This window comes from Nicotiana tabacum, chromosome 7 (genome assembly GCF_000715075.1).
Source record: "Nicotiana tabacum cultivar K326 chromosome 7, ASM71507v2, whole genome shotgun sequence".
NCBI classification, from domain to species: domain Eukaryota; kingdom Viridiplantae; phylum Streptophyta; class Magnoliopsida; order Solanales; family Solanaceae; genus Nicotiana; species Nicotiana tabacum.
In genome coordinates, this window is record NC_134086.1 from 141,517,907 (window position 1) to 141,531,129 (window position 13,223).

A 13,223-nucleotide genomic window follows, 5' to 3' on the forward strand; every position below is an offset into this window, starting at 1 on the left:
AGGAAAAGGTACAGAGCAAATTCAACAAATGAATTCTTTCCTCTTCCAGCATCATCTCACTATATATTGGAATACAAGTAAAAACAAGGAAAACAGAATATAAAAGAGGACCACTATAAAGAGGGGGGGGGGAGGTCAAATGCTCATCATTTTGAATCAGAAAATACATTTAAAGAGCTAATCCTCTTCTAACTCTTCTTCAATTTCTTGCTCTTCCTCATCTTCATTTTCCTGCCCATCTGTATCCATCTCCTCACTTTCTTGTTCATCCTCTTCTTCATTTCCCAGTTTTTTAGCGCTTGTATTTCCTGAAGGCATCAAGCATGACAGTCAGAATAAACTGAAGCAATGCCACAAGTATTACAAAAAACAAAAACAAAGGGAAATGACACTGTATAGCCGCTCTCAAAATAATAGATTAAAAATGTATATTTTTTGTATATTATATATATACACATTCTATATGTTATATACAAATTTATATACTTTTTCGGCTACCAAATGCAAATAGTTTCTATCGCGTGCTAAAAGTGATAAAACCCCTATAAACAATCCTAAAATTGGAGCGCACAAGGCCTACTCAGAACTGAGACCCAGCATAGGAACCTGGTAGAAAGAAATTACATATTTCAGCATGCATACCTATCTCCTAACTAGTTTGATGAAGAATTTCCTAAAAAACCCATCATAAGGCCACATTCTTTGCCTTTGCTTATGAAATCACATAGATACTTATTTTTATTAAATACAAACTAGAAATCAATGGATCATTATTCTGTCTCTACCTCGAACTCCCCTTGCATCCTGCTGGTTACAAAAATTCTGTAGTTGGCCGAGCTAATGGGCAGCCAATTCACCAAAGATAATTCCCACTACAGGTGATTCACTAAGATATAAACCAAGTACTTGGGCCGTATGTAAACATGAAGACAACCCGTATAATAGGCAATTAATCTTCTGAGTCTATATGGACAGGATCCCAAATTCTGTTCATACCCTTCAAAGCAATGTCAAATCCCCCTGCTCCAGACGATCCACCCACCTCCAATTCACCCAGTAAAAGAAAGAGGATCGTTTGCTTCAAAAGTAAGAAAGGGAGGTTATAGAGGAAAATACCGTATTCACTGAAAATGACTCGACCAGTACATAGGCCCTCTTCAATCTTGACGAGTTGAAGAGTCATCCTAGGTCCAATCTCTTGAAGTTTGACAGCACTTTTTGTAGAAGCTCGATTAACTCTTCCAATATCAGATGACAGACTTACAGTTGCCGCCTCATCATCTGGTTCACTTTCAGAACCGTAACCAGCCCTTCATTTATAAAGCAGATAGAGACAAATGAAAAAATATGAGAAGTATACCAATAAGAAGACTGTAATTCTTTTGATGAAGTAATAATATTTATTAAAAAGAAGGGCAATAAAGCACCCCTACACAAGAAGTATACCAAAAAGTAGAAAACCTTACAATAAAATGTGGTTTTCTACCAATGACAATCATTCTTCTATACAAACAATAACCTCATGGGTGCACCAAAAAGAAATGAAAAATAAATTCCTCAAATGGACAAAATCTTTTTACATTCCATCAAAAGCTCTTCTATTTTTCCCTCCCATATGATCCACATAAGTGCTAGTGGTGCAACCTCCCACGCCCTATGCCTTCTCCTTCTAAAACTCCAACTAAACAAAACTTCTTTGACCGTTCCTAGCATCACCCACTGAATACCAAACCAACTCACTATTTCTCATGGTGACTGAAATTGGAATTTTCCGGATTACCAAGACATGCTAAGCACAGCAAAATTGTTAATAGCCAACACGGATACATATATGCATCTACTTCAGTTACATCCTTGTCTCTAAAACCGCGACATCCTTACCCACAGAAAAAAGTTTTGAGATACTAAAAGGGTCATTTAGTTGGCAGAAAAGTTTAGGAGGATGGCAAAACCATCAAATGAGGGATGGAATTGGACAAGAAAAATTTGTTAGTTAAGTAATTGTGGATGAGATTCAATAAAATTTTCTCCGGGTCTGGCTCATGTATTGGAAATCAAAATTAGCCTGTGGTCTTTTCGCATTAAACTTGCTATATACATCACCACGTGCACGTGCACTTTATTTGGAGGATGCACGTGCTGAGTATGGGCCTGAGCTTAGAAGATGCTGTTTGCTCAGTTGTTGATTGGTTTTTACCTTTGTGGCTTGATTGTTTGTAGCTTTAGACATGGTCCCTGAAACTCAAATGTCGTGTTTTCAATTACAATGTTTCTTTAGGTTCCAACCTCTGTGGAACTGTGGATAATACACATAAGCAGCCTATGCAGATGACCTATGTGTTTGCTTGTACATATTTTCCTCTTCATTTCTATTTGAGTAGTTTGCTTCTAGAATTGAGTATGAATGCAAGTACTATACATCATCACATAGCTTAGTAGACAACTAATGCTTAATCCACAAGCTAGAGATTCAGATTTTAGAATTACCCCAGGGCTTTGGTCCATCAGGACGGTGATTCACAGTGATCAAACGATTTCGCTCCCAACCCAAGCAGAACAATCAATTGCATTAATGGCACCAATGAATATTCGCCCAGCACATTGTTTTAAGGCACAGGAAACAAGGGGAATTTAACCAAAAGGACACAGAGTTTTCACCAACAAAACAAATTATGCAACCCCTGATCTGCAACGCCCAAACGTCAAAAGCATGGAAACTGTATTCCATGACCAGTTGAATCTCGTGGAAGGTAAGCATGTTGACCAAGAGCTGTGTACTTATAGTCACTTATATAATAGTAATGGATATATGTGTGCACATGCATACTGGGCTGTCTACAAGGCTGAGGGAAGTGAGCAACCATTGAAAAACGGATAGAATAAGATGTTGGACGGATCAAACGGGATGGAATTCTTCGAAGGATCAACATGGGTAATAATCCAAAGAGCAAGAGGGGTGAATGAAGGTAGTAGGGTTTAGGGGCCTTAAGGCAATAGTGAAGAAGTAACATTAGATTTTCCGCAGTAATCAGCAATCTCAGTTCTACATAACACAATTCCATAGAGATAATAGTGAAGAAGTAAAATTAGAATTTCTGCAGTAATCAGCAATCTCAGTTCTACTTAACACAATTCCATAGAGATAATAAACACAGATGGCAATACTAAGTCTAAACCAAGTTCTCAACTGAATATGAGTAGAAGAAGGTTTAATCCACCTCGCAATAAACAAAAAAAAGTCATAAACCAGACAGATTAATAAAGGAAGATTATCTCATGAAGTGCAATAAAAAATCCATATGAGCATTAAGAGAGATAGACACATACTTCGTCACAAAGTCGCTAACATCTTGAAGACTTCTTAGGTCAGGCACTTGATGGTTTTGCACAAATTTCCTGATCCGGCGAGAAACACCCACTGGCTGTAATCTGATGGAGTAATGCCGAAGATCAATAAGCTTTGTTTCTTTGTTGTAATTAAGTAACACAATCCTTTGGCATGAAGGCAGTTTGACCTGCAACGTGTAACAACCTTGCATTAAAAGCTGGTGAAACAAATTGTGGCAAATATAGAAATTTATACATGGTTCTCAGTTCTCACTCACTGTATTTATGTCAATGGCAGGAAAAATGTTCTGGAACATTATTGTAGTGAGCTTTAGATGCTGCTCCCCAGTCCCAAAACCCGATAGCACAATCTGCAAGCATAATTCTGGAGCTCAGCTGACCAGGTAAAGAAACAAAAGAATGCTAATACGAGACAACATACTTTATGCAATGCCAACATCCCATGTCTTCATGGGTTTGCTTCTAGATGTCTGATGTGCTTCTACATGTTAAGCAGATTAAGTATGTACTCCTAGGTGCATGTACATGTCAGGAGGTGTAAAATAATTAGCTACGTGTCAACGGGAAAGATTACCAATGGTGGGGTTTTAAAAAGATCCGGAGGGCATCTTGGACGGAGTTGAGATTGAGCAACGTCAGCAGCCAACGAGTACTCATGTATTTTGAACGATAAAGTTGGACCATGAGGAGCGTGAGCAACTCTCAAGTATGGTGCAGAGTCAGTTTTTGACAACATGAGGTAATGTGTGACACCCATTTGCCCAGCAACTTTCCAGAAATCATTGAGATTGTTTCGTTTCTTTTCCTGAAAATAAAATGAGGAAACATAAATCCAGTCAAACATATACAAAATGCAGACAATAGATGAATCTTGTAATATTCGGAACCACATAGGTACAGATAAAATTTACAGCAGAAAACATGTTCCTGCTTGTAGCTTATTTCAAAAGACAAAATCAGGCATTGCTGCAAAAAGCTACGCAGCTAATAAACCAGTGAAATAGAAAGAAGATAGAAGTGCTAAAGAGATCTGAGCTGTCAATGAATATACAATTTTAATTTTTGATTTCCTCTTTTCATTCAAATAGTGGGAATTCAGCAGCCAGCTGAATACAGGCGTAATGACGAATACACAAGTCAAATGGAAAAGGTCAATACATTGTATTACTGACAAAGCACCCTCCTCTCTCTCCCCAGATTATACGACCTCCTGTTTCACTCTCTCCATATTGTCCAAAGGAATGGATGAGAAATCATCTCTTTGCTTTGCTTCTAACTCTTGCATCTTTGTTAAAATTACAATAAATCAGAGCCCCAGTAATCTGAACATATTCCTCAATCTATAAGCAAGTTCTGTGTAGAAAAAGATGTCTAACATCTTCTCATTCTTTCTACACATCAACTAATGTGTATTCTTTTTCCCCTTCTTTAAATTGGCAGCTGTAAGAATTAAACCATACGATACTGCCAAGCTTAGAAAAATACCTGCTTTGGTGGTTTGCTGTCCAAATAATTCTCTGGTGAAATTCCTTCCTCTAAAATAAAACTTTAAAAAATGCCTTCCTCTCCCTTTCAGATAGAGTTGTAGAATGATCTGGCTGAGAACACCCCACTAGATTGCATTTGCATTTCCAGGATGTATTAAACAGTAACATACCTGCGTTGAACTCCTACTATTTAAACTTCTACCTGACTTGAAGTTCCCAAAACAGTTGCTTTCATCCCTCCAAAACACCTAGCTACCACATTGAGTATTTGAGTGTCTTTCCCTTCTTTGGATAAGTGAACATAACCAGTTTGGAAAGGTAGGAGCAGCTGTTAAAACTTTTGTACGGTTAATTTTTTCGATCTCCAGGGCTCTGTACTTCATTACATATTAGAAGTTTTATACTGTTTCTTTACAAGTTGGCCTTGGTGTATTCATACAATTTTTGCCCTATGGATAAAGTCCCAATTTACACCATATTCAGAAGAAGCTCGACAAATATTCGTAGCAAGAGCACCCAAGGGTGTGGCCTAGTGGTCGATGAAGTGGGTGAGAACCATGAGGTCCCATCTATCCAAGCCTTGGTGGATAGAGTTACTTGGTACCTGTTGCTGGTGGGAGGTGGCAGGTATCTCGTGGACTTAGTCGAGGCGCGCGCAAGCTGGCCCGGACACCACGGTTATCAAAAAAAAAAAATCGTAGCAAGAGGTCCTAACTATTCGCAGCCCATGTAAAATAATGAGTCAGAAAAGACAACATAATTTTTTCTTGACTCAAATCATGACTGTCTAGCAAACACCAAATAATGCAACCCAATGCACAGATATACATGCATACACTTGAATTCTATGTTACGATTTTACCTTGAGCTTGAGAGCAGTATAAGGATTCATCAACTTCCTCAAGTCCATTTGCAAGCGTCTGAGAGGCCCAGGAAGCTTCCCCCTTGCGAACACGAAGCTCCTTGGAATCTTGTCTCCTGTAACATGGTCTACTGTTGGTTGCTTCTTCGCAATTTGCTTGACAAATGGCTTCCTCTTCTTCTGATTAAATGAGCATTCAAGAATTCAGCTCAAACACCACGACAAAAATTGTCACATAGCTTACAAAATTTCAGATAAAGAAACCCATTCTTCTGTGGCGTTATTGTTTAGTTAAACATCATTTCTCGTTTCAATTCGGGAAAAAATACCAAAAAAAAGAAAATTCCATAGGTAATTTTGTTTTCCTTTGCTTTCACGGAAACCAAAAATGGATAAACAAAGTGCAACATCTTCCATTCAGACGACGGCTTCCTCACAAAAATATTCAAAATTCCAGCTCAGATGATTAAACTTCTGTTTTTGAGAAGGATCAAAAGTCACAAGTTAAAACCCAAAACTTTAATCCAATCATAGTTACTAATCATCATCACTTGTTCTACTTCAGGGGAAAGACAATAAAAAAGGATAAAGGTTAATGAATAATCGTTATGGAAATTATAAACAGCTAAAAAACTCAAAACTTCAATTCAATCTAATCATAGTTTTCTGTATTCTGGCAGATGACAAACCAAAAGAATAAAGGGTCACAAATAATTGTTGCAGCTAAAAGAATCCAGAAGTTTGTTTATTGTTTCAGCGCAGAAAAAAAAGTGACCTAAAAAAAGGGGTCATATGTAGTTGCGTTGTTATGCATTTTCACGAACAAACGAAACATAGAATTAAACAAAAGCAGAACAACTTACATTCCTGAAACGAGCCATGCCCTCTGCCAATACGCTTCAATGTCTGCTTGGATTGCAAATTTATCAGTTTTGCTGATTTCTATTAGAGCAATAAAAACCCAATGCTTCAGAGGTTTAGGGCAGTGGAGGAGGAAAGACAGTTACTTCTCAAACCCTAGCTAAAAACCTTGCTCTTCAATAAAGAGTTTTTTCCTTTTTTCTTTTTTAAGGAAAAAGAGCGCTTCCTTCTTTTTAAGGATTCATCATATAATATAAACCTTATCAAAATACATAATTTACTCATTAACCTTACGCCCAAATCCGTATTACACACCTTTCGACCACGGACAACCTTTTACACACCCTACATTTTAAAAGTATATCTAATACACACTACTTTTTGTCCGATATCATAGGCATGTCTAACAAACAAAGTAAGCGCGTAAAACCTCTAAATTTCAGTCCAGATCTTTAATTAAATGCCATGTATCACAATTTTTAACACATGGCACTAGTGGGTCCCATAATTCTATTCATTTCTTATTTTGCTAGAAAAATTTCTTTTCATCTTCATTTTTGTCCGGTTGTTAATCAAGTGCAAGTTCTCTTTCTCCCTCATTTCTTCTCCAAAGCATGATCTGACTTTTGTGCCTTATCGTACTCATTTAAGGTTTTATGGTATTTTCTGTTATATTTTATTTTTCATGGCGATCGATTAAAAGGGACGGTAACTATGGAATTTTGGGGTTTTCAGGTGAAGTAATTTTGGGTTCTCGTGGTAACTTTTACGGTTTGGTTAATTATTTTTACTTTGGAGTCTCTTTCTATGGTACTTTCTGTTGTTTTAGGCGGATTTCTTTAAAATGACCTTCCGCCGAACTGTTCTTCAAAAAATCAAGACTGGGAAATCACCTTCTAGTTTTGGCACTTCAATCTTCAAATTACTTTTGTGTGAAGGAAAATTTAATAGTGTTGGTGAACTCACTTCTTAATTTGCCTTTTATTTTCCTTCCCTAAATCATCTTCCGGTGAACTCAAATCTCGACACAGAATTAAAGCAAATTCTGAAGTGGGCTTTTGGTCTTAAGTTATAATATAGCTTGATATTATCTCAAGATTTCTGATTCTTCGCGCTTCCTTGAGATTTTCTATTTTAATTTTGGTTTGAACCGGAAGGTGGTGACCTGGATTGTTCTAGATATCGACGGCAACGGATAATTAGTCAGAGAACAAAAAGAGATCAAAGGGAGAAAATGGTTAAGGGATATAGTTGTAAGTTTAAATGTTTTATTTTTAAAATAAAAAATAGTGACACGTGTCACTATCTGATTGGAGCGTGAAATTACCCATGTTTTGAAAAATTGGTCAAGAAAAAAGTAGTGTGTATTTGATACACTTTTAAAAGGTTGGGTGTGTAAAAGGTTGCACGTGGTCAAGAGGTGTGTAACAAGGATTTGAGTGCAAGGTTAATGGGTAAACTATGTATTTTTCCTATAAAAAATATATAGGAATTTTTAACCAAAGGTTAATACTTTATTTATTTTAAATAAATATCATTTAAAAAATTATGTTCTATAAATACTTTTTAATGTTTATAGCAAAATATCTAATTTTGGTTACCTTCTATCCCTAAGCCACTAAATACGCTATTCAGTTACACTATTTTTTTTTCTCTTTCTACTTTGATACATGTCATTCTCTTCCCCCATTCCCTGAAGCGATTAAAATCAATTGGCCTGCTGGTGCTAATTTTGCAATAGGAAAATCAAGAGCAGGAGAAGGAGACTACGACCCACTTGGTTTAAGCAATGAGGAAGTTAGGGTTTCATCAATCTCCTCCGTTCCGTTTGCTCACCTTTTCGATTTTTCTTAATAAAAAACTGTAGTTGTTTATTTATTGCTTCACTTTCTTAATTGTTGTTAGTTGGTGCAATCTCAGCCATGGCGTGGAGGAAATTTCCTTCATAGAGTTATTTCTTATGTCACCAATGAATTAATCGTCAATGGCCTCGCCAATAGGTAATTATTTTTATAAACTGTTTGATTGAGCTTTGAGTTATTTCTTTCCGTTTAAATTCAAAATTTTAGTTTTATTATTCTTTTCAAGTCAAAATTGTATTTTTTTTTTAGGGAAGGTGACATAAATTGAGTTTTTATTGAAGAAGTGAGGATTTCTATAGCATACCCCATCTATTTTGGGACTGATGAATAAAAAAGAGGCTAAAAGGGAAAAGAAGAAGGTGAAAAGGAACGTTATTATTAGAGTTGCAGCCCCAGTGATTCAGGGTTTTTGCTTGACGGCGGATTCGCCGGAATTAGGGTTTGTTCTTGAACAAAGACGACGGAGTTTGGGGCTGAGCAACTTGATTTTCTGTTAATATATTTCAATGTATTTTCATGTATTTCATTGTATTTATTGTGTTTTTTTCCAATTGTAATTCAATGTATCTCGTTGTATTTCATTGTATTCACTGTCTTTTTTTCATTGTATTTCAATGTATTCCGCTGTATTCTATGTATTTTCATTGTATTCACTGTCTCGCTATATGCCATGAATGTATTCATATATTTTTTTTCATTAATATAATTTATGTATTCAGATGTATTATATAATTTCTCTGAAGATTGCTATGTTTTTGGGGTATTTCGGTTGAGAATCTTTTTTATAACTAGAAATACAAATTTTGTGTGTTATAATTGAGTTTGTTGAGTTATATTAGGAGTCTATTATGTTAATTGATTCACTTTTCGTTTTAAAACAATGTAATCTCCTGTTTCACACCGTGAATACAGTCGAATACAATAATTTGTCCAACTGTAATCCCATGTTTCACGCCATGAATACAGTTGAATACACTCGAATACAACAATTGATTAGCTGGACTTCCCTGATTCACGCCTATTTTTGCTACTGTATTCATGAATACAATAGCTTAAATACATCAAATACATCTTATAACCACATAAAAGGTATTTATAATCCGTAATATAGCAAATGGTATCTATAGATGGCTAATTACTACTAAAAGGTAGTGCTTTATGAAAATTTCTCAAATATATACTACTACTAGTAAAGTATCGGACACAATCACATACAGGTGTCAATTGATTTTTTGGCTCTTTACAAACTTGTTTTTAGTTTTATGACCCTATCTTTTTTTTTAACACATGGGAGATTTACTTTTAATAAATCTGAAAAGGACATTTTCTTAAATTTAAAATTGTAAAGTGGCATAATGTATAAATGGCACCACGTAAAGAGGACAAAAAATAGTATTAAGGAGATCACACAAGAGAGAAATTGAATAAAAGGACCGATCCCGGCCCAGTAGTTCCGCAACTACTACCGTGGTTGTTGCCAACGGGGATCCCCCATTCCGAAAGGTTTCTTTGAAGAAAAAGAAAGGGCCGATGCGAAAACAGAGAAAAGGGCTCATGACGAAAAGCAAGAAGGAATCTTTACACAAATAGCCAGCTATATTCACAGTTTACTTTTTCTTGCAATATATACATAGATTATACACATGTAATACATAAATTATGCATATATCATACCTCCAGTGACTATTTTTAGTTTAAGCAGTTGGATTGGCGGCTATTTGGGTTAATTCTTCAAGCAAGAAAAGTGCCAGTGAATTGGCACTTAAGTACACGAAGCCCTGAAAGTGGATGGTCTTGAATTTTGATCTCTTCTTGTCCTATGTATAGAACTTTAGAGACGTTTGGTAGGATGCATGCATTAGCTTATGGTATTACGAATCCTTTGTTTGATATACTTTTTCAATATATGTATTACTAATGCAAGTATCAATTATATCTATTTGGTATTATTCTATGTATAACTAATACTAGCAAAGCATGGTATTAGAAATACCAAAACTATTAATACATGCACTAGCATCATTAAAGATAAAATTATCCTTAAAGTTCCCTAAAGCTAAAGAATATGGAGGGCATTTTTGTGAACAACTAATTTTCTTAAAAATTATACAACTCATTTTAATTTTTAATACACCACACCAAATAGCGGATAAGAAATAATCTTTGCATAGTTAATGCCTGCATTACTAACTCATGCATTATTAATATATTTTATTCAGTATTATTTTTATACACTCTACCAAACGACCCCTAAGTTTAGCAGGTGTTACCTCTCGCTTGTCCTATGGGTAGTACCTTTTAGTTTTTGACCTTAAAGCAAACGGGATTTAAAGTTAAAAACCACCCCCAAAAGTATTATATTTCTGTAATTTTTTGCTACAAAATAATCAAGCCTTTTGTTTTTGTTCAACATAATGAAAATGAACACCATATGTGGAAAAAAAACTAGAAAAGGAGTACTACTTAGTTTTATGTCAACTATATATCTATAAATTAAATTATATAATGTGACTATAACGTGAATTATATTTTGCATATCTTTTTTATTTATTTGCAGTTTAGTGGAGAAAATTTGAGTCCAAATGACAATGCTCTTTTTTAACATAGTGAGAAAATAAAAAGTCATGGAGCTTCGATTCGATCAGTCTCTTGAAGCAGACATCATTACTATTAGATTTCATCCTTAAGCAATCCTAAGTGAAGAACAAAGTCAGCTCTACTAGGAAATATGAGAAAAACCTCTTACCAAAAAGTTTCTTCTGATCGCAGAAGATATTATATTACTTCAATTTGTGGAGCTGAAGTATTGAAGTATATATCAGTTTGACCGAGAATTTAATAAATGTAATGCAGGTTTCTGGAAATTAATTATTTTGACATGATAAAAGGAGTACTATAATTTTTCTTGTTTTTAACTTTTCAACTGATATTTAACAAGCTTAATTGATTAAATCAGTTTCATTAATCGCATTCACTATCAAGTGATCACTTTACAGAATAATCAGAATATTAAGGGTATGTGATATATATACACACATGAGCGAAGCTATGTTGGCCCAAGGGTGGTCAATTGAACACCCTTCGCCGAAAAATTATACAATGTTAAGGTAAAATATTACTTGTTATTAATTAAAAAATAGACTTTGAACATCCTTGCATAGCCGACTAGCAAAGAGTGTTCAAAATTTGAACACCCTTATTGAATTTCTTGATTTCGCCACTACAAACACATAACTCTCTCTCGTTCACTCACTCAAACACACACACATTCTATTAACCAAATGGGAGAAAACAGATCTTCAGGATAAAGAATGAGATCATTCTACTTTTATGTTGCAGTTGTCAAGTCTTACTATTTTTAGCTTTCCTCCTTCCCCCCTTCTGCATGTACACTTTTTATGTAAGTTGTAACAGATATATTACAACAACAACAACAACAACAAAAAATCCAGTTTGATCCCAACATATGGGGTCTGGGAGGGTAGTCTGTACGCAGACCTTACACCTACCTAATGCATGTAGAAAGGCTGTTTCTAATAGACCCTCGGCTCAGGAAGGGCAAGAAGAAGAAGAGAGAAGCAATGAAGGAAAACAGTATCCAATAATAGCAACACGGAATACAATACCTGAGGTGAACAAAATCATATACCGTAATAAAAATCAAAGAATATGAAGGGAAATGCCTGCTACTAAGCCTATCGATGAACACTGTCACGCCTCTTTTTTTCTACACCCCCGCGAAGGAGTGTAAAGGGAGTTTTTCCAATTAAAGGACAATCGAAACGAGATTACTTACATTAAATTCAGAGTCGCCACTGGGATAATTTATGGTATCCCGAGTCACCGGTTAGAATCCCAAATCGAGGAAAATATTGACTCCGTATTACAGTTTGCGAGCCAGAAATCCAGGTAAGGAATTCTGTTAACCCGGGAGAAAGTGTTAGGCATTCCCGAGTTCCGTGGTTCTAGCACGGTCGCTTAACAATTTATACTTGGCCTAATTATCTGACTTATTATACGTTTTAAACTTATCGTGTATTTTTAGCTTTTATAACCGCTTTTAGCTTAATTATTTGTAATTATAGAATTGTCTTGAAACGAATCACGCGTACATATATTCATTTTTTTATTTTTGTATGTAAGGAATCATGTCACGCGTACGTGTACATAATTAATAACACTTTTGGCGCGTCAAAATCATGTCACGCGAACGTGTCCACGATTAATAATGCTTTTGTCGATTTATTAAGAAATATTGGGTTGAAGTTGCGCGAACGCATCCCTCAAGTCACTTTTTAGAATCAAATTTGCCATCATGTTACGCGAAACGTATGCGTAATCACAACACTAGTCTAAATCAAGCCTAAGGCAAACTACGAGTGTTCATTTTTTAGAAATTGTAATCGTGTCACGCGAACGTGTACACAATTGAATTAATAACATTTTATTATTACTAAAATTGTGTCGCCCAAAGTTGCGCGAACACATACTTTGACTTATATTTGGAAATCATAATTACGTTACGCGAATATCGAAAAATCCTAAAGATTGCCTATCTGGGTGTTGGCGCCTAAGCATGTCCCTAGCAATAAGCAACAAAGTATAGTAATAAAACGTTTCAAATCCAAATTGTCACTCACACTTAAATCTAATCCTTCTGTCGAAGCTTATAGTTTATAAAATATTAAAAATTTGCAACTGATGGTTAATAAAGGAAAGCAAAAAGAACATTTAAGAGTGACATTAAATAATTAAGATTCCAAAGAATTAAGATTCATCAAGTGATTGCCATAGGTTATATGA

General features: G+C 35.4%; 1 protein-coding gene across 1 annotated transcript; it reads right to left on the reverse strand.

Annotated features, from left to right (window-relative positions):
• LOC107798784 (peter Pan-like protein) lies at positions 1-6,740 on the reverse strand. Its single transcript, XM_016621822.2, has 7 exons — positions 6,561-6,740; positions 5,698-5,877; positions 3,923-4,153; positions 3,606-3,698; positions 3,328-3,515; positions 1,117-1,310; positions 1-308 (listed from the first exon to the last, which is right to left on the reverse strand). Exons 1-7 carry the CDS (start codon positions 6,576-6,578, stop codon positions 178-180), a joined length of 1,035 nt encoding a protein of 344 aa, XP_016477308.1. The 5' UTR covers positions 6,579-6,740; the 3' UTR covers positions 1-177.
• Positions 6,741-13,223: the final 6,483 nt, after the last annotated feature.

Bases quoted from the DNA above. Each gene is read 5' to 3' on its own strand.
- LOC107798784 (XM_016621822.2), bottom strand. The intron at 3,516-3,605 runs GTGAGTGAGAAC...TACACGTTGCAG, and splicing joins CTGCCATTGACATAAATACA to GTCAAACTGCCTTCATGCCA. The intron at 1,311-3,327 runs GTATGTGTCTAT...TTATAAATGAAG, and splicing joins GTTAGCGACTTTGTGACGAA to GGCTGGTTACGGTTCTGAAA.